The 24,853-nt window shown below is 37.0% G+C and overlaps 1 protein-coding gene across 2 annotated transcripts in view; it reads left to right on the top strand.

The window, feature by feature from the left end:
- Positions 1–653: 653 nt before the first annotated feature.
- The window catches only part of SPOCK3 (SPARC (osteonectin), cwcv and kazal like domains proteoglycan 3), a 99,380-nt gene continuing 75,180 nt past the window's right edge, over positions 654–24,853 (top strand). Inside the window, exons 1-2 of one of the 2 annotated variants that reach the window (XM_010709475.3) lie at positions 654–696; positions 14,692–14,806. In XM_010709475.3, coding sequence (XP_010707777.1) covers positions 14,724–14,806 — 83 coding nt within the window. In that variant the 5' untranslated portion in view covers positions 654–696; positions 14,692–14,723. Of the gene's footprint in view, positions 697–3,318; positions 3,343–14,691; positions 14,807–24,853 lie in introns of those variants that run through there. The other variant, XM_019614469.2, reaches the window with a different exon arrangement.

Below are 24,853 nucleotides of genomic sequence, written 5' to 3'. Positions count from 1 at the left end.
AGCCAGTTGGATAGGACTCCTGGATAAAACACTAAGTGATCACGGTAGTTAGTGAAGCCAAATTTATTCATAAATTCAAATGAGTACAGTCTCACGTAATTAGAAGGATATTTGATGTTTAGGAAAATGATTTGTAGAAAATCGAGTTAATTAGAATTATTTAATGGCAGATTTTACAGTTGAAAATTGTAAAACAGAATATCTTTCTAAAATTCATTTATGATTGTTTAGAATTTCATTATATTCAATTAATAGCGATGTTGGAGCTTTGGGTTTGAAAAATTAATGATGTAATTAAGATTTCAATATCTCAGAGTACAATAAAGCTACTGTAATATTTTATAAGCAGAACTAGAAACATATCCTATATAAGTGCTTTGAGAAATAACTATTTTCAGTGTTAGCAAGTAGTGTTTGTGTAACTTTTTACCTGATGAGTGCAAATGACCTCTGAAAAACACTGTTTTATTCTATGTGTGTAATTTGTCCCATTATGATGACTGTAATCTTTTTCTCATTTGTTTTCACTGCTTGCCTTTTCTAGGAAGTAGAGGTTGGTATATATCTTGTCTTTTATGATCAAATGACTTTTGGATGTACATACTGATTTATTATATTTTACTAAATGTAGGTTGTTTCTCCTTCTCCAGGATGATTATTTTCGCACATGGAGTCCGGGTAAACCATTTGATCAAGGTAAGATTCTGCTACTATTTTATGTTTTTTTTGGATGGTTTAAGATTAAAATACTTACAAATGTGTTCCTGTTTTAGAATAACTCTGCAACTGTGAGTTTGTTATCTTCTCACTCTTCAAATGACTGTTATGAAAAGGGACCAGAAGTTGATTTGTAACCTAATTGTTTTACATCTATGACTTTTGCAAGCTTTTATTGATTAGAGGCTGAAAGAGGGCAGTAGCAGACTAGCTTAAAGTTTCTCTTATCTAAACAAGTTAATGGGATTTGGGTCTTGTTTTGTTTTACGCATATACTTAAAACCAGCCACCCCTCTTCTGATGGAGGCCTTCTGAGGTGCAAGAACATGCTGCTGGCTCGTGTTCAGTTTTTCATCCACCAGGTCCTTCTCTGCAGGGCTGCTGTCAAGGAGTTCTTTTCCTAGTCTGTATATGTGTTTGGGATAACTCTGACCCAAGTGCAAAACCCTGCAGTTTGCTATGTTGAACCTCATTAGGTTCACGCAAGCCCACCGTTTGAGCTTGTTGAGGTCCCTCTGGATGGCATCCCTTCCTTCTTACATGTCAGCTGCACCAGTTAGCTTGGTGTCACTGGCAGAATTGCTTAGGGTGCACTTGAGTCCATCATCAGTGTCACTGATGAAGATGTTGAAGAGCACTGCTCCCAAGACAGACCCCTGTGGGACACCACTCATCACTGGCCTCCATCTGGACATAGTGCCATTCACCACAACCCTCTGTCTACAGCCTTCCAACCAATTCCTTATCCACTGAATAGTCCACCCCTCAGATCTGTACCTCTCCAATTTGGAGATAAGGATGTGGTGGGAGACCATGTAAAGTGCCTTGCACAAGTCCAGGTAGATGACATCAGTTGCCTTCCCTTTGTCCACTGATTTCATCACTTTACCATAGAAGTCCACCAGACTGGTCAGGCATGACCTTCCCTTGGTAAAACCATGCTGGCTGTCTGAGATCACCCGTGGTGAGGCTCCCCAGCCTGTAGTTATCTGGATCCTCCTTTCTTGTCAATGGGAGTGATGTTACCTTTTTTTCTTTTTTTTTGTTCCCAGGAACTTCACCCAACAGCTATGACTTTTCAAATACAATGGAGAGCAGCTCAGCAACCACATCGGCCAGCTCCTTTAGGACCCTGGGATGATGTATGTCATCCAGACCCATAGACTTGTATACACTCAGTCTCATGAGGCAGTCTTGGACTTGCTCTGCCCTTACAGCAGAGGGGATTTACTCCCCCAGTTCCGACCTACAGGCCTAGGGATGTGAGGTTCAGGGACATGAGACATATATGAGAATCCTGGCTGCTAGTGAAGACTGAGGCAAAAAAACTCATTTAGTACCTCAGCCTTCTCCATATCTGTCGTAGCCAGTTCTCCCTTCTCATTTACCAAAGGAGGTACGCTCTCTGCCTCTTCTGCCCAACGTACCTATAGAATCCCTTCTTGTTGTTTTTAACATCCCTAGCCAAGTTCAGTTCCATCTTCACCTTGGCTTTCCTAATCCTCTCTCTGCAAGTCTGGAAAGCATCCCTGTATTCTCCCCAGGTGGCATGCCCTTGTTCCCATAGCCAGTACAACTCTTTCTTTTCCCTCAGCCTGACGCAGATCTTTGCCAAGCCATACTGGTTTCCTGCCTCCCCTGCCTGCTTTCTTATTCAGAGGAACAGAGTGCTCTCAAAAAGGCATCTATAAAGAGTGGCCAACGTTCTCCCTCTCCTTTGTCTCTAAGGACAGCTTCCCAGGAGATTTCATCCAGCAATTCCTTCAGCACACTAAAGTTCACTCTCCCAAAGTTCAGGGTCCTGACCCCACTCTTTCCCAGGCCCACGTTCCCTGAGATCACAAACTCAGCGAGGGCATAGTTGATGTAGCCTAGGCTGCCTCCAATCTTAATGCCTTTAATGATCTCCTCTGCATTAGTGAGTACTAGATCCAGCAGCACTTCACCTCTGGTCAGTCTATCCAGTACTTGAACCAGAAAGTTACCATCCATGGACTCAGTAATCTCCTGGATTTATTGCAACTTGCTACGTGGTTTTCCCAGTAGGTATCTGGGTGGTTTAAATCTCCCCATCAGGACAAGTACCTGGAAGTGGGATCCGTCCTGTAGCTGAAGGAAGAAGGCCTTGTCAGCAAGCTCACCTTGATCAGGTGCCCTTTATTAGTCCTATCCCTAATTCTAACCCACAGGCTCTCTACCTGCTCCTCACCATTTTTCACGGGGAGCTCCTCACATTCTATCCACTCTTGTAACACAAAAGGCAACTCCCCCACCTTTCTTACCTAGCCTATCCTTTCTAAAAAGGCAGTATCCCTCTACAGTGGTATTCCAGTTACAGGAGTAGTCATACCATGCTTCCATGATAGTAATTTTCCAAGCACATCGTGGTGTCCAACTCATCCTGCTTATTTCCCATGCTGCATACATTAGTGTAAAGACACTTCAGCTGGGCTTTCTGACATGCCGCCTCCCTCAAACCCCTGGGAGGAGCCTGAGATTTTCCCCTGCTGCTTCCTAGAGGAACAAGAGAAGATTTCAGATGAGGGGTTGGCAACATTACTTCCTCTGAGGAGTCTCTGCAAGATCCCACAGGACAGTTGAGAGGTTTTTCCCTGTAATCTCCTGGTGTGACAGCAATCCTAAGCCCTCCTCTGTCCTACTTGACTCTCTTCCCCTGTTGGATCTACTCTCTCAACTCTAGTGAGCCTCATTGTATCCCTTTCCCCCTTCCTATCTTGTTTAAAGCTCTTTCAATGTGCGCTATTAGCTCTTAGAACTAGGATCTGTTTCTCTCTTAGAGACAAATGATGCCTGTCTGCAGCCATTAGACCAGTGCCAATAAATTGTCCTGTGGTCAAAAACCCAAAGTTCCTGTGGTGGTACCAGCCTCTCAGCCACTTCTTCATTACCTGAATTTTCCTAGCCTGCTCTGTGTCCCTTTAAAACCAAGAAGCCAACAATAAAATCAAAACAACTGAAAAATTTTGAAGCCTTTCTAAAATGAGAAGAACTACAGCTATGATATGTAATAGCAGGTATTGTAAAGAAACGGCATAGTAACAAACTGTAAGTACTCTTCATCCATGTTTAATTAAATTCTAGTACAAGTGGTCGTAGCATTGCCCAGTAGCTAACTACCTTAGTAAGGAAATGAAGCCCAAAGCTGGCTTTCCACAAGGTGACTTAAAAAAGGAAGTTAAATTTTGACCGTATGAGAACAAGAGAGAATGTTATTACTGGACAGACTTTGCTTGTCAGATTCTAATTGGATGGCAGTACTCTTCTGTTGAGATTGTCTTAGCTAGTGCCAATATGGTGTGGAAAAATAAAACCCTGAAAATGTATTGTTTGACTTGTTGAATAGTTTTGATCTTTTATTGGCATTTTTCAATTTTTTTTTTTACTTGTTTGATAAATTATGACCATGTCTCTTACAGTAGGACTTCCCACCAGGTTTGTCACTTTGAATTTGTCACTTTAATTCAGGTTTACCATTTGAATATAGCAGGCTTGTTTTGATGGCCTGTGTGGGAGAGGTAAGAGAGGAAGGGAGGACAGGTTTGTGTTATTTATCACTGCTTTCTGAATTGTGGTGATTTTTGTCTGGATTGGTGGAAATTTATAAGTTTTTAGTTCAGATCTGTGGCAGACTGATAGTGCTGATTTCACAAACTGTAGTTCTCTCTTCACTGTATGCTAATACATTAGGAAGGTTCTTGATTTTGGTCCTCCGACTCCTCAAAGAAAGATTTGCTTTCTCTTGATCAATGACTCCTTTTCATTGAAGGACATTCATCTCAGAAGCAGGCTTTTCACTTCACTAGAAAGTACCTTTGGGCTTTTTTCTTCTTCTTTGGCTTTTGACAGGGAGGTGTGGTGTGTGGATTTGCTTTTTGTGTAAGAACAGTAATAAATAATACTTTGATTAATGATTTAATGGTAGCAGTGCCATTGATCAGAAGACACTGAGTAGAATGCACTGTAAATTTTGCTAGTGATTTATTTAGTTATCACATACCTACTATTTTTTTTTCTAACTGGCTGTTGGTTTTGCTGAAAATGTTGAAGATGGAAGCTTCTACATGCTCAGGTTGTTATGTTACTCTGAGTTCTTTGGGAATCCTGATGCTAACATTTGTAGAATACTTGCCTGAATTTAGCAACAGGCCAACTAAGAAGACATGTTAAGGTTATTTTCTATACTTTGTTAGCAAAATGCACTGTATATTGGGTGGTGAATATTTCAAAAGCATGGCTACAGATTTCAGATTTCTGTTTTCATAAACTTGTTAACTGAAAATTAACACTGAAGAACAAAATGCAAGTGCTGATTTATTCTTTTATCTACATTTTACTACCTGATTTACAACTGAATAATAAGCAGTGCTAGCTGGGCACTGTTTTTAATAATAATAGGTATGCCAAAATTCTGATATATAAGCAGTTTTGTCTTAATTTTTCAATCTTTTGCAAAAAGATTATCAGGTATTTTTACCTGCCAGCGCAGACCTTTTCAGTTTTAATAACATAATAGTTCTCCTACAATTTTTGTCAGTGAATTAACCTCAGCAGGAAACACTTAGCCTGAATTTAGCAATTATGCTGAACTGAGCTATATGTTAAAAGATCTGCAGTTTCTAACAGTTTCCTATACTCTGTCACACAGATATTCTTTATGAACAGTGGCTTGTGTGGTGGTGGTGGTTGGTTTTGGTTATGAGAGTGCATAAATGACATCGTGCCCTTGAGTAGAACTGGGAATAGTACTGAAAGATAGAAGGTTTCCCAGTCAATATCTTGTTCTCCATGTTGTCAGAATTGGCTTCCCTGTACTTTTGGAAGCGATTTTTGGAAACACAGCAAAACACAGAAAACAAAATATACAGTTACTATATACGTGTTCACACGTCTGAAGCTCTCTCTCTTTAGATGAGAAAAATGACTGTGTGGTGTTTTGTGGGAAGAGCCATTCGTACTTTGTAAGTGAGGGAACCTAAGGAATCAGTGGCTTAGGAGTGAATGTAATGTTTATGGCTAAAGAAATCATGTCTCTTAGGATTCCCTGTGTTTGCCAATAAAAGAAATACGACAGTGATTCTCAGCACATTTCTTAGACTTGTATCATGAGACAGGGAGACCGTCATAATGAGAAGTTTTTGTAGTCTACCAGCACTCGCTTCTTCCTAAGTATTATTCCAGGACTGCGCTGTAAACAAGACTCCACTTGTCTAAAGTTTAAAGTTGACAAAGTTTGAAGTCAAATAAGATCTAACTATAAATTCTGTTTTTCACCTCAAGAACCAGGCATGTAGATGGGATTTTTCCATCTTTTGAATGAGACATCATGAGTGCCTGGCTGCGGAGTTGTGTGCTCTGCTGGGGCAGGTTGCAAGCCCTGCAGTTCATGGGGCAAAATCTTCACGAAGGGCTTCCCCTTGATTCTGTTACAGCTGTGCAACTCTCCATCTTTCTGCTACTCTCCATCAAGTGAGAGTATTCCACGAGAAAAGTATTCTCCCAAGTGAAAGCATGAAACTCCTGAGGGCAGGAACATTTTTTTTTTTCAAATGTAAACTTACAGTAAGAGACTGGAATTGCAATAAAAAACCACGTTGAGACAGGAGCAGTAACAATTTCACTAAAAGTCTGCTGCATCACAGTTTGAAATAGTAATGATAGAGATAGATGATACAGGCAGTGTGTCAACATGTTATGGGCAGACAGGTTTTCTGAGGTTAGAAATAGTTTCCTAATCTTCTCCGTTGGCTTTTGCTTCTTTTCATTGTATTGTGTCAGTATCTGGCTTTTCAGAAGCTTGCTATAAGTCTGTGAAAGCATTGAATAAGCAGGTCTTCTTGAAATTGAAGCTCTGAACTCCAACTCTGCTTTCTATTTTCTGTGGGGAAAAAAAATGAATTATAGGAACTACTGGTGCTTCTACAGATTTTTTTTTTATTATTATTTTTTGCTGCCTTAAGTTTTAGCAGTTTTACACAATGAAATTACAAGTCGAATTTAGTAATTGAAAAACCTAGTCATGAAGAAGTATGAATACTTTCAAACTGCATAAAGCCCTGCTGCCCATATGTAATAGGGGCAGTGGTGGAATATTCAGCTTTCTATGTGTGTTTTCAAATTGTTGCCGGTTATTTTTAAAAGACGTTTGATCTGTTTTCTCTCAACCCCACCCTTGTCTTTCAGGCTTTGGTGTAAGTTTTTGGTACTCATGTGCCTCCTTGTCAGTGTCACCACTCATCATACAAATGTCTTCTCATTAATCACTTGCTGTGTTCTATGTCTGTGTTCTTATCCAAAGCAACAGTATACTGGGATCCTTTGCAAATGATATTCAGCCAACATTCATTAATTTGCTAGCAGTATATTTTTTTAGGTAAATAGTACTTTTCATACATACACTCATAGGTGCTCTGAAAGTAATGCCTCTGTCAGACTGCCCTTCTGCTGCAGCCTGTCACACAGCAACAAAATGGGATGGAATGCTGATGGGACGGTTCAGCCTCTACTGCCATAACATCATCATCTGCCTCTGGTGTCATGCACCAACATGATAACATAAGAGGCATCACACTTGGAAAAGCCATCCTAAGCTTTTCTGATATTCTCCTAGACTTCTGGTGTACGGATAATATGTCTCCACGGTTTTTTGCAAAACACATCCTTAATCTGAGCCCAAGTTTCAGTGTTAGTATGTTATGATGTTGAAAAGGATGTAGTTAAAGGAATCAGTACAGGTCTGCATATGATAATGAAATGGCTGCCTTAATGGTGTTGGGATTTATTCCTTTATAGTTCGGTATATATTGAAAGGCATTCATATGTTAATCTGATTTAAGATGTCAGAATTGTTCAAATAGACAGATCTGTGTAATTTTATGGATATTAATAACTGATTATTGGAAGTATCCAAGCATTCCAGGGCCTCTTGCTCTGAAAATGTGCACTGATATTCAATTTGTGTTGCTGCAAAGTCTTAAATTACCATAAAAGATGGGAGAAATATTATTAGCTGAATTTCAATCCACCAGTACCTGTCCTTAAAACATTATTTGACACTTATTCAAAGAGTACTTGTTCCCACTGAACTCTTTTGGTTATATACATATGCATGTAGATGTATTTAAGTAAATGTTTCAATTCTGTATCTCCTATTTAAATAAGTATTTGCATGAGTATAAAAATGTAACACTGGTTTAGAAAATAATATGGAACAGGTATTATCTTTGAAAAAAATTGAAGTATTTTATTAATCACATTGAGTTGCTCCTAAAAGGTGCATTTTATCCTTACTGTTATTTTAGAAACAAGAGGTTAGTATGATTTGTGTTCTTTGGACTATTTGAAGTTGAATATTTTTAGTAGCTTTACCGTATGTTTTATCAAAATAAATAAACCGTATTTTCTTCATATTCTACCCTTACGTCAGATAAAAATATAACATACTGTATAGTACATTTCATTTTTAGACTGCAGATATAAGTAGCTTAGAGGCTGTGGTTATTGAGTAAAGTTGCATACTCAAAGACACTGGTGTATATATCTTTTTTTTTAAGTGCAGAGGATGTTTTCCTTTGCTCAATAGAAGTATTTGGTGGGAACAGTGGAGAATTTTCATGTAACGGAGGAAACCTGAAATGACATTTCCATGGAGGATGAACACCCTGAAGATTGTTTGCAGCAACCATAACATTTCTTACAGACCATTTCACTGAATAATTTTTGGCTTTTATCAGATTAGTTTATATTGTTTATCTATTTACAGCAGAAGTATTGTGTATACAATAGTACAGCAGAAAGAGATTTTGAAGCAATTTCCACCATGTATTTTTGGTTGTCTTTACCTTTTAGCTATTTCATCTACCTAGTTTTGTAGCAATTTGGGTAACCAAGGATATGCAAATACATGCACATACATCTGTGTAATTTGTGAATACATTTCCGTACAGTGAATTGAAACCATTTAGAATCTTGTTCAATAAAATTGTTTGATTTAGCTCATTTGCAAGCCCTGGGAAATCATGAGGGATTTTAATGGAGATCTATTAGTTGAATACTGTGACAACAATTATGTTGATCTAACTTTGTTATATTTGCTACAAAAACTGAAACATCAGCGTGTGTAGCAAAGTTACTGATATTTTAAAACTAGAAATATATATCCATAACTTTCAAGACAAATTGTCATACTCTCAATTAAGTTATATCACATATCTACTTTTGTCTTAATAATAGATGAGCACAAAATATTTTTAACAGTTTCTCAGTCCTCTGGTTTTTTGGTGTTGGTTTTTTTTTTGTTTGTTTGTTTTTGTTTTTGTTTTAATTCATAATGTTCTCCTGAAAAGGCAGTGTTCCTTTATATGAGCCATCATTTCAGTCTGGTGAACAGTACCCAATTTCAGATGTCCCTGCCTATAACAAGGGAGTTAGAACTAGATGATCTTAAAGGTCCCTTTTGACCCAAACCATTATATGATTGAATGGAGTCTGAATTCTTACTTAGCTGTTTTAAGAAAGGCTATGTGACAGCTTTTTAGTACCTAACTTGTAGTGAAATCTTGCCTTCGATAGCAGTGCCAACTTAGTCCTGTTTTCCTGCCACCCTGCTTTATGTCCTGATGCAAAGTCCATAGTGCCAGCAAATCCTGAATAATCATAAAACAAATTTTAAAAGTGTATGATTTAAATTTCATTTTAACACAGCTAGATCATGCATTCAGGTAACCATTCAGACCCATAAAATGGTTATGTGGAAGTGAAAATGTGACAGAAGGCTTCACTGACTTGCTAGAGGCAGAGAGCAGGACTTTTAAACGGGCAGTATACTGAGAAAATGGTATAGGGAACTGGTTGATTTTTATTTTGCAAACCTGCATAACTTTTAGTCTGGTATGTCTCTTCTGAGGAAGATTTGTCTTTAAAGCCTTTCTTCAGAAAGAGATGCTTCAGAGCATCTCAATTCTCAGTGCTAAACTGAGCTTAGTGGTATAGAATGCCAGAAACAGTAGTGCACCTGAGCATACTCCTGATGAAAGGCTTTACACAGTTGAGCCTGTTAAATTAGGTTGGAGTTTTCCTGAGCACTCTAACGAGAAGATGCTTCTTGAGTGGATGCAACCGTCATACGCGCAGCCACCTACTTATTGAATCATTTGTTCATGAGCTGAAACTTCTAAGCTATTTGTAACCTTCAGAGGTTCTAATCTAAGCTCCTAATTACTTAACCACCAACAGAAACACCTTCTCTCTATTCTTCTTACTGAAGTTGTAGATTCATTGGATCAGATGGAAAAAAATATATAGGAAGATTCTTTGCATTGAAGGTTCAGCTATAGCTACCCATTCTGCTTTTCATGTTATCTAATGTACGATGCTCAATGCAATCCCAGGAAGAAGAAACAAAAATTCAAGGTTCTTCTTTCCAGAACATTCCTATCGAGTTACTGAGGAAGACTGTTTCTTATTATTTTCTTATGTTTACTTGTGAATCTCAGACTGGTAGCTGTGCAGTGGTTCCTTTTCACATGGAGACATGTTTACTCTTAGGTATATTGCATATCAAGACTGGGATCTCTCTTGGAGTGTGGCTGCACAGGTAGGCGTCCAGATGGGTCTTGAACACATCTGCAGAGAAGGAGAATCCACAACCTCTGGGCAGCCTGTTCCATTGCTCTATCACCCTCATCACGAAGAAGTTATTTCACGTATTGGTGCAGAACTTCCTATGCTCTGATTTATGTCTGTTTCCCCTTGTCCTGTCCCCACAGACCACCACTTCTACCTGAAGTAAAAGCATTGATTAGGTTTCTTCAAGAATTAGATAGTTTATCAAAGCAGGTAATATGAATAACTCAGTTTGGGTGTTTGTTTGCCTAGGGTTGTAGCTTAGACATGTGACTAATTATTGGTGTTCTAGTTGATTTACAGTTTTCTCCCCTACCTCTTAAAGTAGAGGAATTAAACCACTCAATGGATGCTCAAAGCATGTCTTAGGTTTTGGCAAGTGTAGTTGATCAGAAAGCGCAGGGTGTTTTTCTACGCGTCAGAAATGAATCTTGAACTTTAGAGGGGGAAAATAGAATTCAAATGTGAAAACTCTGCCCTTTAACTTGTCTTCCCTATTTGTTTTTGCTGGGTATGGAAAGCTCCGTATGTCTGATTGCAAAATATTGGTCCTTCACTGTGATTTCTACCACAGAGCTTCTGTCAAGAGGATTACTGTGTTGTCTTGCTTTCACTCGATTTTCTTTTGTGTTCCCAGTAAAAATGATCTGGCTAATGTCAGTTTCTGGCAGTGCTAGCTGTAAATTGACTTAAAGAAGAGATTATGAGAAGCTTTCCTGCATTGCTGTTCCAAATCTGAATGATAAATAAATAGATCCATTAGTAATAATTGAATCAATTTTTATGAGTATTAATTGCTTCCTCAGGATGTGAGGATAACAAATCCGTATCCGTCTGTAAAAAGTCACCAAGCGAGCCTAATTCCATTTCAAATATGCAAATTATTTTTAATTAATAATGCAAGTTCTTAGAGAAAGATTAGATGGTACAAATCATTTTTTTTTACTTAATAATTCTTTTAGTAACTCCGATATCCATTTTTCTACTTACTGAAATTTAAGTAAGACTGCATTTAGTGTTACTTTAAGGAAATACGTGTTAAATAACATCATAGAATGGTTTGGAAGGGCACTTTAAAATCATCTAATTCCAACCCTCCTGCTGTAGGCAGAGACCAGGTTGCTCACAGCCCCGTCAGCCTGGCCTAAATAACACATGGCGAGCACTTTTATTTTCCTGTATATTATGAGCTAAATAGAGTTGGGTATTATCAAGTTAACAAAGCTAAGGTCAGGCCTGTGTCTTTAGAAGTTGGTTGAATCTGACTTCTTTGGAAGTCAGCTGATACATTATAGGCACTGAGAAATGACTTCTTGTGGGCTGGTTTCCAGTATGAAAGTATCTGGTTTGTAGGTGTCTGTTGTAGCAGAAAATGATAGCGGTGTGATTTGTTGCCAATGAAAGACTACGTGCTCAGAATGGGAGTAATGCAGGCATTTTTGATCAGTGTTTACCAGAAGGTACAGTGAAGAATTAGACTCAATTCTGCATCTTTCCTGAGTTAGCTTGTCTGAGTTATAGACTTACATTGTATCAATAATACTTTCCCTGGAAACAGGAGTCAGTCAGATATGTCTTTGAGGTGTAAGGAGAGTCTAGTTCCTGCAGAGCATGAAAAGCTTCAGACTGGAATGGGAGGGGAGAAGAGGGAGGGAGGGAAAGACTTTCACTGTTTTATTTATGCAACTACTTGAGGTGTGTGACGGAGTTCCAAAGGTAAAAAGTCATGAAGAAACATTAGAAAAATATGAGGGCTGAAAGCAATGCCTGTGATTTTATGTTGGCCCACGACACCTGAGCTGGATGTCGGTGCTATGGCCGTAGGGGCTGAAGCTCCCCACCAGTGTTTCGTTTGTTTTGTTGCTGTGAGACGGATGGCAGCGCAGGGGCAGTCTGACAAAACGATGTTTGATGTGGAAGCGTGTATGAAGCAAAGCTGTGTCATTGAATTCCTCCCCATGGGGAAGAAAAAGGAGCACGTTGGCATTCATCGACACTTGCTGAAAGTTTACAGAGACCAAATGTTATTTTCAGCAGCATTAATTTCTGAGCAACCTATGTATGTAGAAATGTATTTCTGTTCAAAATGGAATGATGTATAAAAATACACACAAGGAGAAAAATAGTTAAGGAAAAAAGATTTAAACATCTTAATTACGTATTCTTCAAAATAAAGTATTAATTTATTCTCTGGTTATGTGTCTGATATAATCTGATATTTGTATGTGTACATATGTATTTCCATAGATTGTAAGAAGACACTTGTTTGAAAGGACCTGAAGGTGAACAACTTTAATTTGAAATTATCTACATTTTACAAATGCAGAATATATATAGAATGTGTTTCCATGTCCCTGCCAATTGTTGGTAATAGTCTAGAAGTGAATTTGTTTTTAGGGGGTGTGTTACTAGACCATCTAGACAGCTTCTTGTAATGGAAGTGCTTTCAAAATGTAGCTGTAATGTATTTCTGTTTCCTACATATATTTAACCACATTGGTTGATTTACCAACAAAAAAATAGCTCTTTCCCTGCAACTGTCACTGGTGTGAAAGCATGAAAGACATTTGGAAACCTTTGTTTTTATTTTTCAACAAAATTCTAATTACAGTGGGCTATTACTGGATGTGTATGCCAAGAGAAGCACAACAAAAAATTGAGGTTCCTAGCCATCAGGAAAAAGAATTAAATGCAAAGATGCCCAAGCCTATGCACATATAAAGACACAAAATTGCCCAGAGAATGAGTTTATCAGATTTACTCTCATAGTTAGCAGTCTTTTACAAGATCGTAATAAAATCACGTTCTGCAAACACAAAATAGAATTCAGATATAGCATTCTAATTTGAGTCCTGTTTACTTGACACAGATTAGGTTTTGAAGTTCCGCTGTCCCAATTTACAACTCTTTACTTGAAACTTCAAAGATGAAATTAGGGTCAATGCATGAACTATCTGGACTTGAATCTGGTTTTCTGAATCATCTGGAATAGGTTGCAAATGTTACAGTAATTGATAATCACTTTTGCTGATGATTTTTGCTTTTGTTGCCTGGATTTCTAGGATGCTCATGTTCTCTCACACAATTTAATAACAGCCAATGAAATTATCATTTGCTGACAGTGATATGTATGTTTTATTACTAGTTTGAAAGGTACTAATTTAAGAAACCAGGATTATTCACTGGGAACAACAGGTTGGAAGCCAAGAAAAATGGCTGAGATCTTGCACCCCTCCTGATGTGATTGTTCTCTATCTGAAACAATGTGTACTAATGTCATTTTGAGATTAGTTTCATCAAACACACTGAACATCAAAAATGAAGAAATCTTTCTAGAATGAGACGAATGGGAAGAGGGAACCAGCCTTCTAATGCTGTTTTTTACTGATGCCCAGTGTGGCTTTGGGCTCATTGCTCATTCCCCATCTGTACAATGGGAACATTGCACGTTTTATAAGCAGTATGATTGCTGTATGAGAATTATTGTCAGCTCATTGAAAATGATGTATGTCCATGCGCGTGACAATTAATAAACAATAAGGATCTACTGAGGGTAATTAATGCAAGAGTGTGATGTTGCTAGGTACATGATACTCATTTCAGTCACAACGGCATACAAAGGATTGAGTACCTTTTTTTTCTACCATTCTGATGTACAGCTTTTACAAAGACTTCGTATGTGGGAGACATGGCAGCCAACATCTGAATGATGTTCGTTCTCCTGATAAGTGTTATTTGCCTGTTTTCTTTTTAAGTTGCTTTTTGGCATATCGGTTCGTAGTGTTTTCAGATACATTACACATTCAGAGCTTTAAAAATCGCAAACCTGATTCTGTTCAGAAGTGACATCGCTGAAATGGAGAACTGTTGGCAGCAGAATCCAGTTGAAAAGTGTTTCCTTTTCAAAGTTAGGGCTTTGAATGACTTAATGGTTACGCAGGAGTCCTAAGTCTTCAACAATTTATAATATCAGGAGTGTTTTAATTGCAGTTGCCTTCATTACAAATGCTGACCAGGAAAGAGTTGGATGGGGTACTTCGTGTTTTTGTAAATAAGTAACAGTGGTAACGTGAAAAAATACATGAATGCACGTGTTTTGTGAAGATCCGTTTTCCTTGGTAAGGAACTTTATACAACTTTCTTTCACCTTATTATTGAATGTCCTGCATTTTATGCTGATGGAAATCAGAACCTTTCCTTTCGGTGAGCTGTAAAAACAAGAAGCCAACCCTCCCCCCATACTTGGTGGGTTTTGTGTGCAGTGTGTTTCTTTTCTTTATTTAAGTGCCTGTTTCTAGATAATCGTTAATAATTTTCTAAAATTGTTTTTAGCTTTAGATCCGGCTAAAGACCCATGTTTAAAGATGAAATGTAGTCGTCATAAGGTCTGTGTTGCACAGGATCAACAAACTGCTGTTTGCATTAGTCACCGAAGGCTCACACACAGGTAAATACTTTAAAAGTTAATCCTATAGACTTTTTCACTAATGTTCACGACTGACTGTAAACCATAAGTATACTGTAATTAGTTATGTAGCAACATATAAGCAGCGGATTTTAGAAGTAATTATGCATGCATAATTTGGTTAGACTGTTTAATATTTGATTTTTTTAATGGCTGTTAAGCTGGAGGGTGTACATATTTAAAAAACACAAGCTGATGATCAGCTCCATTTAAGAAAATACCAACCATACTAGTACCAAACCAATCTAATGATTGTGATAATGTCCTGCTGCTATGCATTCATCACTGCTTATATATGAAACAAGAGGTCTTTAAAACTGCATGTTATGTGATGCAACTTTTTTCTTTTAGGGTTCTTTGTATTCCTTTTTATTTATTTTTTTTTATTTTTACTTTTCTTGCATTGGATTAATTGAATGTAAGGAGCAAACATATGGAAAAGTTATTCAGAATCAGAATGCAGATTATTTTATTTTATTTTATTTATTTATTTATTTATTTTTTGTAGCAAACAATTCCAGGTCCTCTATTTATGTATGTCTCAGTGTGGCAAAATGTTAATGCACTGTTGTGGCTTTATTTGGGGAAGACAGTATGTAGATAGGGGGCACGATTAGTTGAACTGTGAGATTATTGTCTGCTCAGGAGTTGGAGTCAGATTGAAATTTTGACTTGGAGTTGCTCAATTTGCTGCACTTCACTGTGGGAAACTTAGCATGGTGGAAAGAACAGAGCCCCCCTGAACTTCAGTAACATGATTGAGCTCAGGATTTGATAAAGTTTCTTACTCATTAAACACTGAAAAGGATAAGAAAAACAGTCTTGTGTAATGTAAAAAGATAATTCCAAGCTGTTAGCGAGCCAGTACTGTGTAATGAATGATATAGAGAATGTTCTTGCTAGCATGTAGCTACATTTAAATACATCCATCTGTATCTTTTTAAACAAGCAGAGTAGTACACAGTGAAAGGAGAAGTTTAAACTATCTAGATCTGCAGCTGCAGTTAATTAACAAAAACTTATTTGTAGAGGTTTGCTGTTCATATCAAATAGTCTCAGAGTACAGCTAGTCATTTTGGTTTAATAAAATGTTACGTATTATAATTTGAAAGAAATATTTCAGACAAAGGCAGGTATGTTAATTTCAACTACATGTGAACATTTCGGAGTATGTCAGCATTGATTGTTCAAAATTCCTAGGGCTTTACACACACTGTTGAAAGCAGTGAAAAAATTATATCTTAATTTTATGAATACATGAAGTAGGTAAAGGCCAAAAACCTTTTAGATTAGATGAAACTGTATACGATGGTTGAATTAATAAATATATTGACATCTGCCTTCATACCCATATTATTCCTCCCACAGTTCCTGGCACTCATTTTGGAAGATATCTTAATATCTTAACAGGCAAAGTCTCTGAATATAGTACTAAGTCATAACAGGAAACATAGGCTCTGCAAATGTAGCCTTGTGAGCTAGATTAAGCAATTCACCACCTACTTGTCCTGAGCCAAGATACGGATCCACAGACATAGATATCACTGTTCCCCCAGATTATTAAGCTCAAAGAGAAATCAGTTGCTTTGTGCTTTCTTTCTAATGAGGTTTTCTTCCTGCAGTCTTTGACCTTTATGTGGTATAATAAGATAAGTATATGAACAGCATATTCACAGGCAGTCTTGTCTGCTGGTCTCTCTTTGTCTGTTAACTTCTTTAGCCCAAGGTGATATTCGTTCACTAAAAGCTATAATTTGCATATTGATTTTCATCATACCATCTGTTCTTCCAAGTTCCCAAAGAACTGGTCTATTCAGTTATGTGTCTTGGTAAAATATTAAATGAGAAAACAATATATTATCAGCTATCGCTTTGTTTATCACTTGTATTAATTTCTGATATGTCAGCTGTTTGTGGTTGTTGCTAAATGGTTAAACATTCACCAAATTTCATCTCAATAATTTTTCTCTTTCACTTCCTTCATCTGTTTGTACTTGTGGTATTCTTCAAAGATTTGGTACTTTCAATAATTTCTGATTTATTTTATTTTTTTTAATTAAAAAGAAAAAAAAGGCAGTTGGGGACATCTTCTAGAAAATAATTACAACATTTTTAATGGATTGCAGAGAACTCTTCAAAAAAGAATTAGCCAATTGGATGTGCTTGGCTATATTTGTTGTATAGAGTTGTAGATATTCCAGAGATTATTCTTAAGACATCTGCACATGAAAATTTGTTTTAAACATGCAAGCTAATGGAGTGGCAAAGGTTATGTTCAAGAGACAGTCAGTAAAGAGGAGACTGCATAAATGAAAGATTCATAAGCACTTTTGGGCCTGAGATGTGCTGGTATAGCAGAATAGATTATTGTGGAAAGTTATCTAGTTGAAACTCTCTGACTTTCCTATTATTAGAAGCACTGCTTCCAAGCAGCACTTTACCTTGTTAACTTCATGTATTAAAATTTTGTCACTCTTTGAGATAATAGTATAGGCAAAGACATCTGCCGTACCCTTGGGATCCTTGAATTCATCTCATCAGATTCCATGGACTTGTTCACCTTCCACTTCCTTAGGTGGTCTCAAACCTGATCTTCTACAGTGGATAGTTCTTCATTTTTTCCCCAGTCCCTGCTTTAGCTTACTGCACTGTGGCTAGAGCATTTGCTGGTGAAAACCAAGGCAAAAAAACTTGCTGAGTAGCTCAGCCTTCTCCATGTCCTGACTAGTCAGATCTCCCTTCTGAAGAGGGCTCACCTTCTCCCTGCTCTTCTTTTCATTGCACTGACATTTACTTTTTAGTTTTTCACGTTGCTTTCCACATCCCTGGCCAGATTTATTTCTACTGAGCTTTCACTTTCCTGGCTGCTTGGACAATTTCTCTGTATTCCTCCCAGGCTACCTGTCCTTGCTTCTGCTCTTCACCCAAACCATCTTTTAGGACATGCAGAAACTTACTGTTTCCTCTCCACTCTCTTAGTTGGTGCTAAGTGATTTTTTCAGCGAATATCTGCTGTGACTGAGTTAGTGGTGTTAATCCAGAACCTCTTCAGAAAATGTCTTTTGAAGTCACAAGCTTTGGTACGATCAGGAGATTATCATGGCATTCTGAATTACACTGTTGTGCTGCAAAGTTTGTAGGCTTCAGTTGTCAATGAGATTTTTTTTTTTTTCCAACATTTTTATCGGATTTACCAAATTAAATAGGATGACTGCAGCACTGATTTCCACAAGGTGTTTTTAAAAAGAAAAGTTTGTTTCTTGAAGATGCCTAAGATGAGACACTTCTCTTTCTGCAGTACCAGCGTATTCACCTTCTGTGCTGATCCTGTTTAAACTGGCTGAGAAATTTAGGAGTGATATATAGATATATAGATATATATATATATATATAGATAGATAGATAGATAGATAGATACAGATATAGATATATATATAGATATATATATATGGGGTGTTGAAAGGCTTTTGTCTGGTAGAGAAGGTTGAACATTACCTGCTTGACATGACAGTGCTTTTATTGCTACAATACCTCTGAGGGAATGAGGCAGTCAGGAAAACACTGAGAACCTTGTGCCAGACAAATAAGGCTTACTTTTTTTCTGCTAAACAGTTCTTTTAGATTCCTTGTTATTTGATTATTATAATAGAATATATGCGTATAGTTCTTGCTGCGATGAGTGTTTCATCACACAGTGAGTTTTGAGGGAGCTGTTCTTAAATCAAGTGCCTGTGTTTTACTTTAAAAATTGCTCATCTTTATGCTTTATGTAATCTTCACTTATATTTCATTCAAATGAGGGAAGAATAACATATTGTTAAATATTTAATAATCATTTTAATGAAATGCCACGAAAATTAACTACAAGTACTATTCCATATTTTAACTCATTTGTAATTGAATTTTAATTATTCTTAATGACAAATCAAGATGTTAAATATATTATTTATAGTAAGGCTGGCAAAAGAAATGATTTTGCTCATAAACTTAGCAAAAGGGCAAATGTTGGAAGAGAAAATATTTTAAATTAGTGAAATTTTGATCTATAAACTGGAATTGAATAATCTTCTCCACAAAGATCGGAAATGTTCTCAAATTGCAGTTCTGACCTTGCCGCTCACAGCAGGATTTTTCTACAGGCTTTCTTGCTCTACTTTCTTGGTTATGTATTTGAAAGTGTTACAGAAAAGCCTCCATATGGGCCTATAGAACTCAGTTTCCTTAAATGTTATGAAGCGTAGATGATGTTGTGTTGAGATGTGATTGCCTTTGTAGGCTTTCAAAAGTAACCACTGCATCTCACTGTCCTTTTCATGGTGATGTGTATTGGTCAAGCCGTCAAGCCCAGGTTTACTATTCATTCCATGGCAGCAGAGATCGTAGTTTTCCCTCAATTCTGAGTTATTGCATGGAGGTCTTGTTTCCATGAATGTGGCAAATCCTCTTCTAGTGAGATTCAAAAGTACAGCATCATCTGATGCAAAAACTGTATGTACTCTATTGTAAAGATGGAACAGTTTTGGCAAAAAGGTCAAAATATGTTTTGTGTATCATTCATTATGAGAGTAGCTTGAAATATCAAAGCTTTAGAAATTGTTGAGGCGTGATCAGAGTCGTCAGGTGTTTGCTGATAGCATCTAATTCTATTTGCATGTCTGCCAGTCATAGCTGTATTGGAAGTGGTATTCTGTGCTCTTAGCTGTGTAATAGTGGGGGGGGGGAAAAAAGGGAATATTTCAAAGGGGAAAACATGCAGAGTGTATGTTAATATTATTCATTCAAATACTTCAATGTGAATTACTGGGGGAAGGGAGTAGCTGCCTGCCCTAGAATGCATGATAAGCAAATAATTCAAAATCTGGTGTGAAACTGAGTTTTTTTCATTCTTTCTTTGAATTGCTGGGGATTGACATTGACTTCTATCTTTTTGCCTAAGTGATGCTTTACCGTTCCTTCTTACTTTCACACTTATCTTTATTGGTTAAATGATAAGCTTTATGGGAGTGAAAATATAAAATGTCTGCATTAATGAAATGCTCTGGAATGTACCTCATTCAGCTAGAAATCCAGCTTGTAGAATATCAGAATGCAATATTGCCAATACTGTGAATATGGTGATGAAAATTTTGTTGTTACAAGCAGGATATTCATAATGCTAGTATAAATTTGCCTACTCATTCTGGTTTTCAATTACTTCAAGGAGAAATCTTTAAGGAGATTTAATTATTTGAATCTGCTGTAGTGAGAATGGCTGGAAACTGTGAATTAAGCACTGTGACCTTAGGGGAGAAGAAACAAGCTTAAATATTCAACCAGAAGAGGGTTGAGCAGGAAATAAAAAGGAATGAGTCAAAGTAGGAGGGCAGTTATGTGGTAATGGATATTTCAGAATACCTATAGTGGAATATTGTTCTCTATTTACTCAGAGAAACGAGTGGTAAAAATAAATCCTAAAATCTTCATGTACTTGAGGTTGCCCCGTTGAGCAAAGAAAGAGTTTGTAATGATATTGCAACATGTAGGAATGCACTGAGACCTTGGAAAGCTGTTGCCTAACTGGGCTCAGAAGAGCTGAAAAGTTCGTCCAGCAGCACGTGTCATAGCTTTGCTGGTTCTGATAAGTAGTCTATGAACTCCATCTTAGATTTGAAAAAGGCATTTGTAACACTATGTAATTTTCTTCAAGAAAAGGAATCCTATGAATCATAGGCTATTGTACTAAACTAAGCAGTGTATAAGTCAAGTTCTGAGCAAACAAGTTAGCTGCAGGTAAAGAGCAAGACTCTAGCACCTGTGGTCTCAAATTTTACTGAAGTTCTTCTGCTGAAATTCTTTTTTGGTACTGCCTGTCAGAATGTTTAAGCCTAATGAAAGAAAAAAGAGAGGAAATACCCGTTTTCTTCAAACGTTTCTCTGCTTTTATATTTAGTCAATTTACAAGTGAGGTGAATTCACTTGAAACCTAATCATTGCACAGCCCATTCCAAGATTTCACTGCTTAGTACAGGGAAGTGATGACTTGCTCAATAATATTTAGAAATGCAATTTGTGTAGCTTTGGAAATGCAGAGAATTGCAAGGCGGTTTTGATCCAAAAATATGTTTCTAGTAATTGAGTGTCTTTGATGTGTTGGAAACCTGGTGGCTATCTTTGCACTGAGTGATCCTAATAGAATCTGATAAAACAGTATCTTTCTCTTCCTATGTAAGGAATGTACTGTGTAAAATTGACTGGATACATTTAATCTATCAATATTTTTTTTAATTCTACTTATTACATATAAGAAATCTCTAGAGAAATACTTAGAAATAAGGGCTCTTTCCTTGAGTAGCACATTTATTTATGATTTACTTTCCTCTCTGTTTGCATATTATGCCTTATACTCGTTTACAATTCCTTCTTTGTCTTGTTTTTCCCTTTTTTTCTTTTTTCTTTTGTTTACTTGCTTCTGTATGGTAGCAGCCTATGTGTATGTCATTTTAATAGAATAGGGAAGGTGTGCATAAGACAACTAGGATTGCCTTATCATAAGGGAATGCAGGTTTTTTTTTTTGTGAGTAACAGATAATCAACAAATACTAATGTAGTAATAGATTCTGGTCTTTCAATTTAGGTTGTTTTTAAAGCTTAATTGGTTTATAGTCAAGAGTTCTGGCAATTCACTAGAAATGGATAGGGAGTCATAAGAAGTAAGCATTTTAAAAAAAGGTAAGCCAAAAAAATTATAATTACTCCTCTTGAATTACAGCTCTCCATTAGGCATATTTCAGTGAAATCTGCAGACTGGACCTCTGTAAAATTTGGACCTTGATAGGGGATGAGTGGTATAGAGGGCCTGATGATACAGAATTAATTGTTTCAAAAATTAAGGAGAAATGATGGGTGCTGTTTTGGTCAAACACTTCTCCTAATGTTACATAAGAATTCTAGAAAGGGAGGTTAGCTTTAGGGAGAATTATTCCCTATCCCCAAGCTTTTGGAAAGTATGTATGTAGTGATTAGCAGAAGGTTTCTAATATACCTACCTTTCCACATGCATTCACTATTAATGCCTATTAAAAAACATCACTTTATTAGAGACTCACAGAAGCCAATGGTGTTTAAAAAAAAAAAAATTATCACTAAATCTAATGTACTAAATCAAGGCAGTTGGGACAGTCTGATAGATTCTGTGCTAATGCTTAATCTTATTACAACTTCCTTTAGGCTTTTGATGTAAATGACATTTCCAACTGCAGATTCAGTTCAAGTCCATTATCTTGCCTTGGACTCCTGCCCTCTTATAGTATTTTTGAAGAATATTGAAAACAGGGATGATGAAAATTCAATCTAACTACTTCTTTATGTGAGTTGGATCACCAGAAGTTCATCTTCCCTGGCTGTGTTCGCCTTAATGTTATAACATGAGGAAAATGTTCTTTCTCGATTTAGAAGTGATGAGTGTTGGGCCCTGAAGCATGAGATTGGTTAACCTTTCCCTGTGATGAATGATGTGACAGAAGCCCAGTGTAAATTTCAAGTGCTGCAGAACTGTAACATCGATTCTGTTGCAAAAGTGGAAGTGGAACTTTTGTTTCCACACTATGGAGCTGCGTGGCTGAGAAGATTCTGTCCCAGTCATAAAAAATGAGCTAGTCCAAGGAGAGATCCCCAGTTTGTAAGAAGAATGCACATGCTTACAGACATGCATATGTGCTCAGACATGCATGTGCATGTATACATGCATGTGCATATTAATAAATCTACGCTCACATACACGTTCTTCTCTTTATGCCATGTGCACATATCTCAGGTTTCCAGAGCACCATGCTTGGGATTTGTTTTACGAGTCTCATTTTACAGATCTGGAGATAATAGTTGTTCACAAGTGCTAATTTTTAAAGAAAAAGAATTGTTTAAAGGTTAAATTTGGCAGATGAGAATCCATCTTTTTGAAAATACCAGGTGCTCCTGAAGATAAATACACCATGTTTTGTATAACACTTGCAGTATTTGAGTCGCGTGTAATGACACTGGTATTCTTGCAGTAAATATTCTCTCTGGAGATGTTTTCTGTCCCCTCATAAAACTAAAAGTGAATTAAATGGTGAAGAGGATGTTTGTTACATTCAGAGCTGCTCTGAAGAAATAATAGTTTTTGCTGTTTCATTCATATGTGCTGATGCCTTTGTTAGCCCCTAACAGTTCCTGTTAGATACGAATTTCACAAAAGGGAGGTTTGAGTTTGGATTTACAAAGTTTGGGATTTTAAAACAATAGCTGTAATTCAAATCTGTAGTTGTTTCAAGCAGTTGTGAAAGATCGTGTTAGGATGGGGAAGATACTGATGAGGAGGGTTTTTATTTTTTCTAACTACAACTTGGAACAGTTCAGGTCTCTCTTAAATCAGAAAAAAAAAATAAAACCACAAAAAACAATGCAACATAGAGTAAGGAACAGTACAGCCTTATAGCTGCAGCATTTTTTGTAACTACAAGGTCTAAAAGGATTTGCTTTAGGCACATTGTGCAAAAGCTGCAACACTTTGAGGATGTCATCATTTTACATTATAATGTTGCTGAAGAAAGCCAGCTGGTGTAGTTAAGTCTCTTATTGGAAATTTTAGTCTGATTCATTACTGTGATTTGTGGTTGTACAAAGAAACACTTAATCATTCTTATGCTCCAAGCTCTGTTGAATCTACTGAAGGTTTTCTGTTTCTTTGCATAATTTGAGTTGCCAGTCTGCCAGCTTGGCAGTGTTTCAAGCTTGTTGCGTTATCTGTGTTTGTTTGCTCAGGAAGTGATGCTGTACGTAGGATGAATTTACAGTAATTCTTTTGTAATGGGTTAATGAGCAGCAATACTTCATTCACAGTGCTCATGCTCACATTATGTAGCTTTGATTAGTTCAGTAACTGTGCAGCTCTGCCATTGTGATCATACCGACACTCTGTGAAGTACTGAAAAGGAAATTTTCTTTGCTGTAGGTTAATTAAACTTGCTGAGAAAATAATTTGGACTTTATGTTGTTAAATAAGAGGTGAAAACATATGTATTCTGGAGATTTTTGTATGCTCCATTATTTAATTCATTAAAGGAAAATAGCTGCTTAGTTGCTAGCTACTCCACTGCTTTGGAACAGAAAAAGATGCTCTAACAACTGTGTGTGATGTTTTGCATGTCTTGTGAGAGACTTCTCTTTCTTCCATTGATTTTGATGGGACTTAGGGATACGTAGAGAAAAACAGTACCCTCTGATGTTATTCTCCATTTATAAGTAACTTCTGTTAACAAGAACAAAAGATATGCTTGGAGATTTCAAGGATGTACGCTGCCTTACCTGTATTTACCACAATAGCATTACTGTTTATTAAGATTGCTACCAAGCCATAAATTATTTATGCCTTCTTGAGCCAAACTTCTAAACTCAAAAATGCTTGTGCTTAAGGACAAACAAAACAGCTCTCTAGAAATGTAAAATAAAAAATGCTTTGTAGGAGATCAAAGGGAACTTGAAATAAAGGAGATATAGGCTGAACTTATTTTCTTTACTCATAGAACACCACCTTCTCAGAACATTTTTCCCTTTCAAAATCTGTGATATGCTTATTTTTAAGAAAAGTACAGATCTAACTCCAGAATGATGCAGATGGACTTTAATTTAGTAAGTCGTAAGCCTACTCATGTTGTACCTGCTCCTTTAATCTTGTTCAGATTCTCAGTAGCCTGTGGGGGCATTGAATAACTGGTCAGAATGATGAGGTTTTCAGTGATCAGGAGTGTCCTACTTTCCACTTCTGCAATGAGTTTTATAACTTAGGAATTTTTTTTTTTTGCGAACATCTTGGTGACAGTCATTGAAGGCACACTCAGCTGAACCACCTCCTAAATGGTGATAAATTAAGATGGTTTTCTTCAAAATATAGGAATGTGAAATCTGATCTGGAAAAGCATTACTGCTAGAAGAGCGTAGAACTTGCTACTAACGCAGAGTCCTATTAATCAGGAATGGTTTCTGATCTTTTTTTTTTTTTAATTTTCCTTCACA

The sequence above is a fragment of the Meleagris gallopavo genome, chromosome 4 (genome assembly GCF_000146605.3).
Source record: "Meleagris gallopavo isolate NT-WF06-2002-E0010 breed Aviagen turkey brand Nicholas breeding stock chromosome 4, Turkey_5.1, whole genome shotgun sequence".
Taxonomy (NCBI): Eukaryota; Metazoa; Chordata; class Aves; order Galliformes; family Phasianidae; genus Meleagris; species Meleagris gallopavo.
Note: the sequence above shows the minus strand (reverse complement) of the source record. Positions and strands in the feature narration are given on the sequence as shown.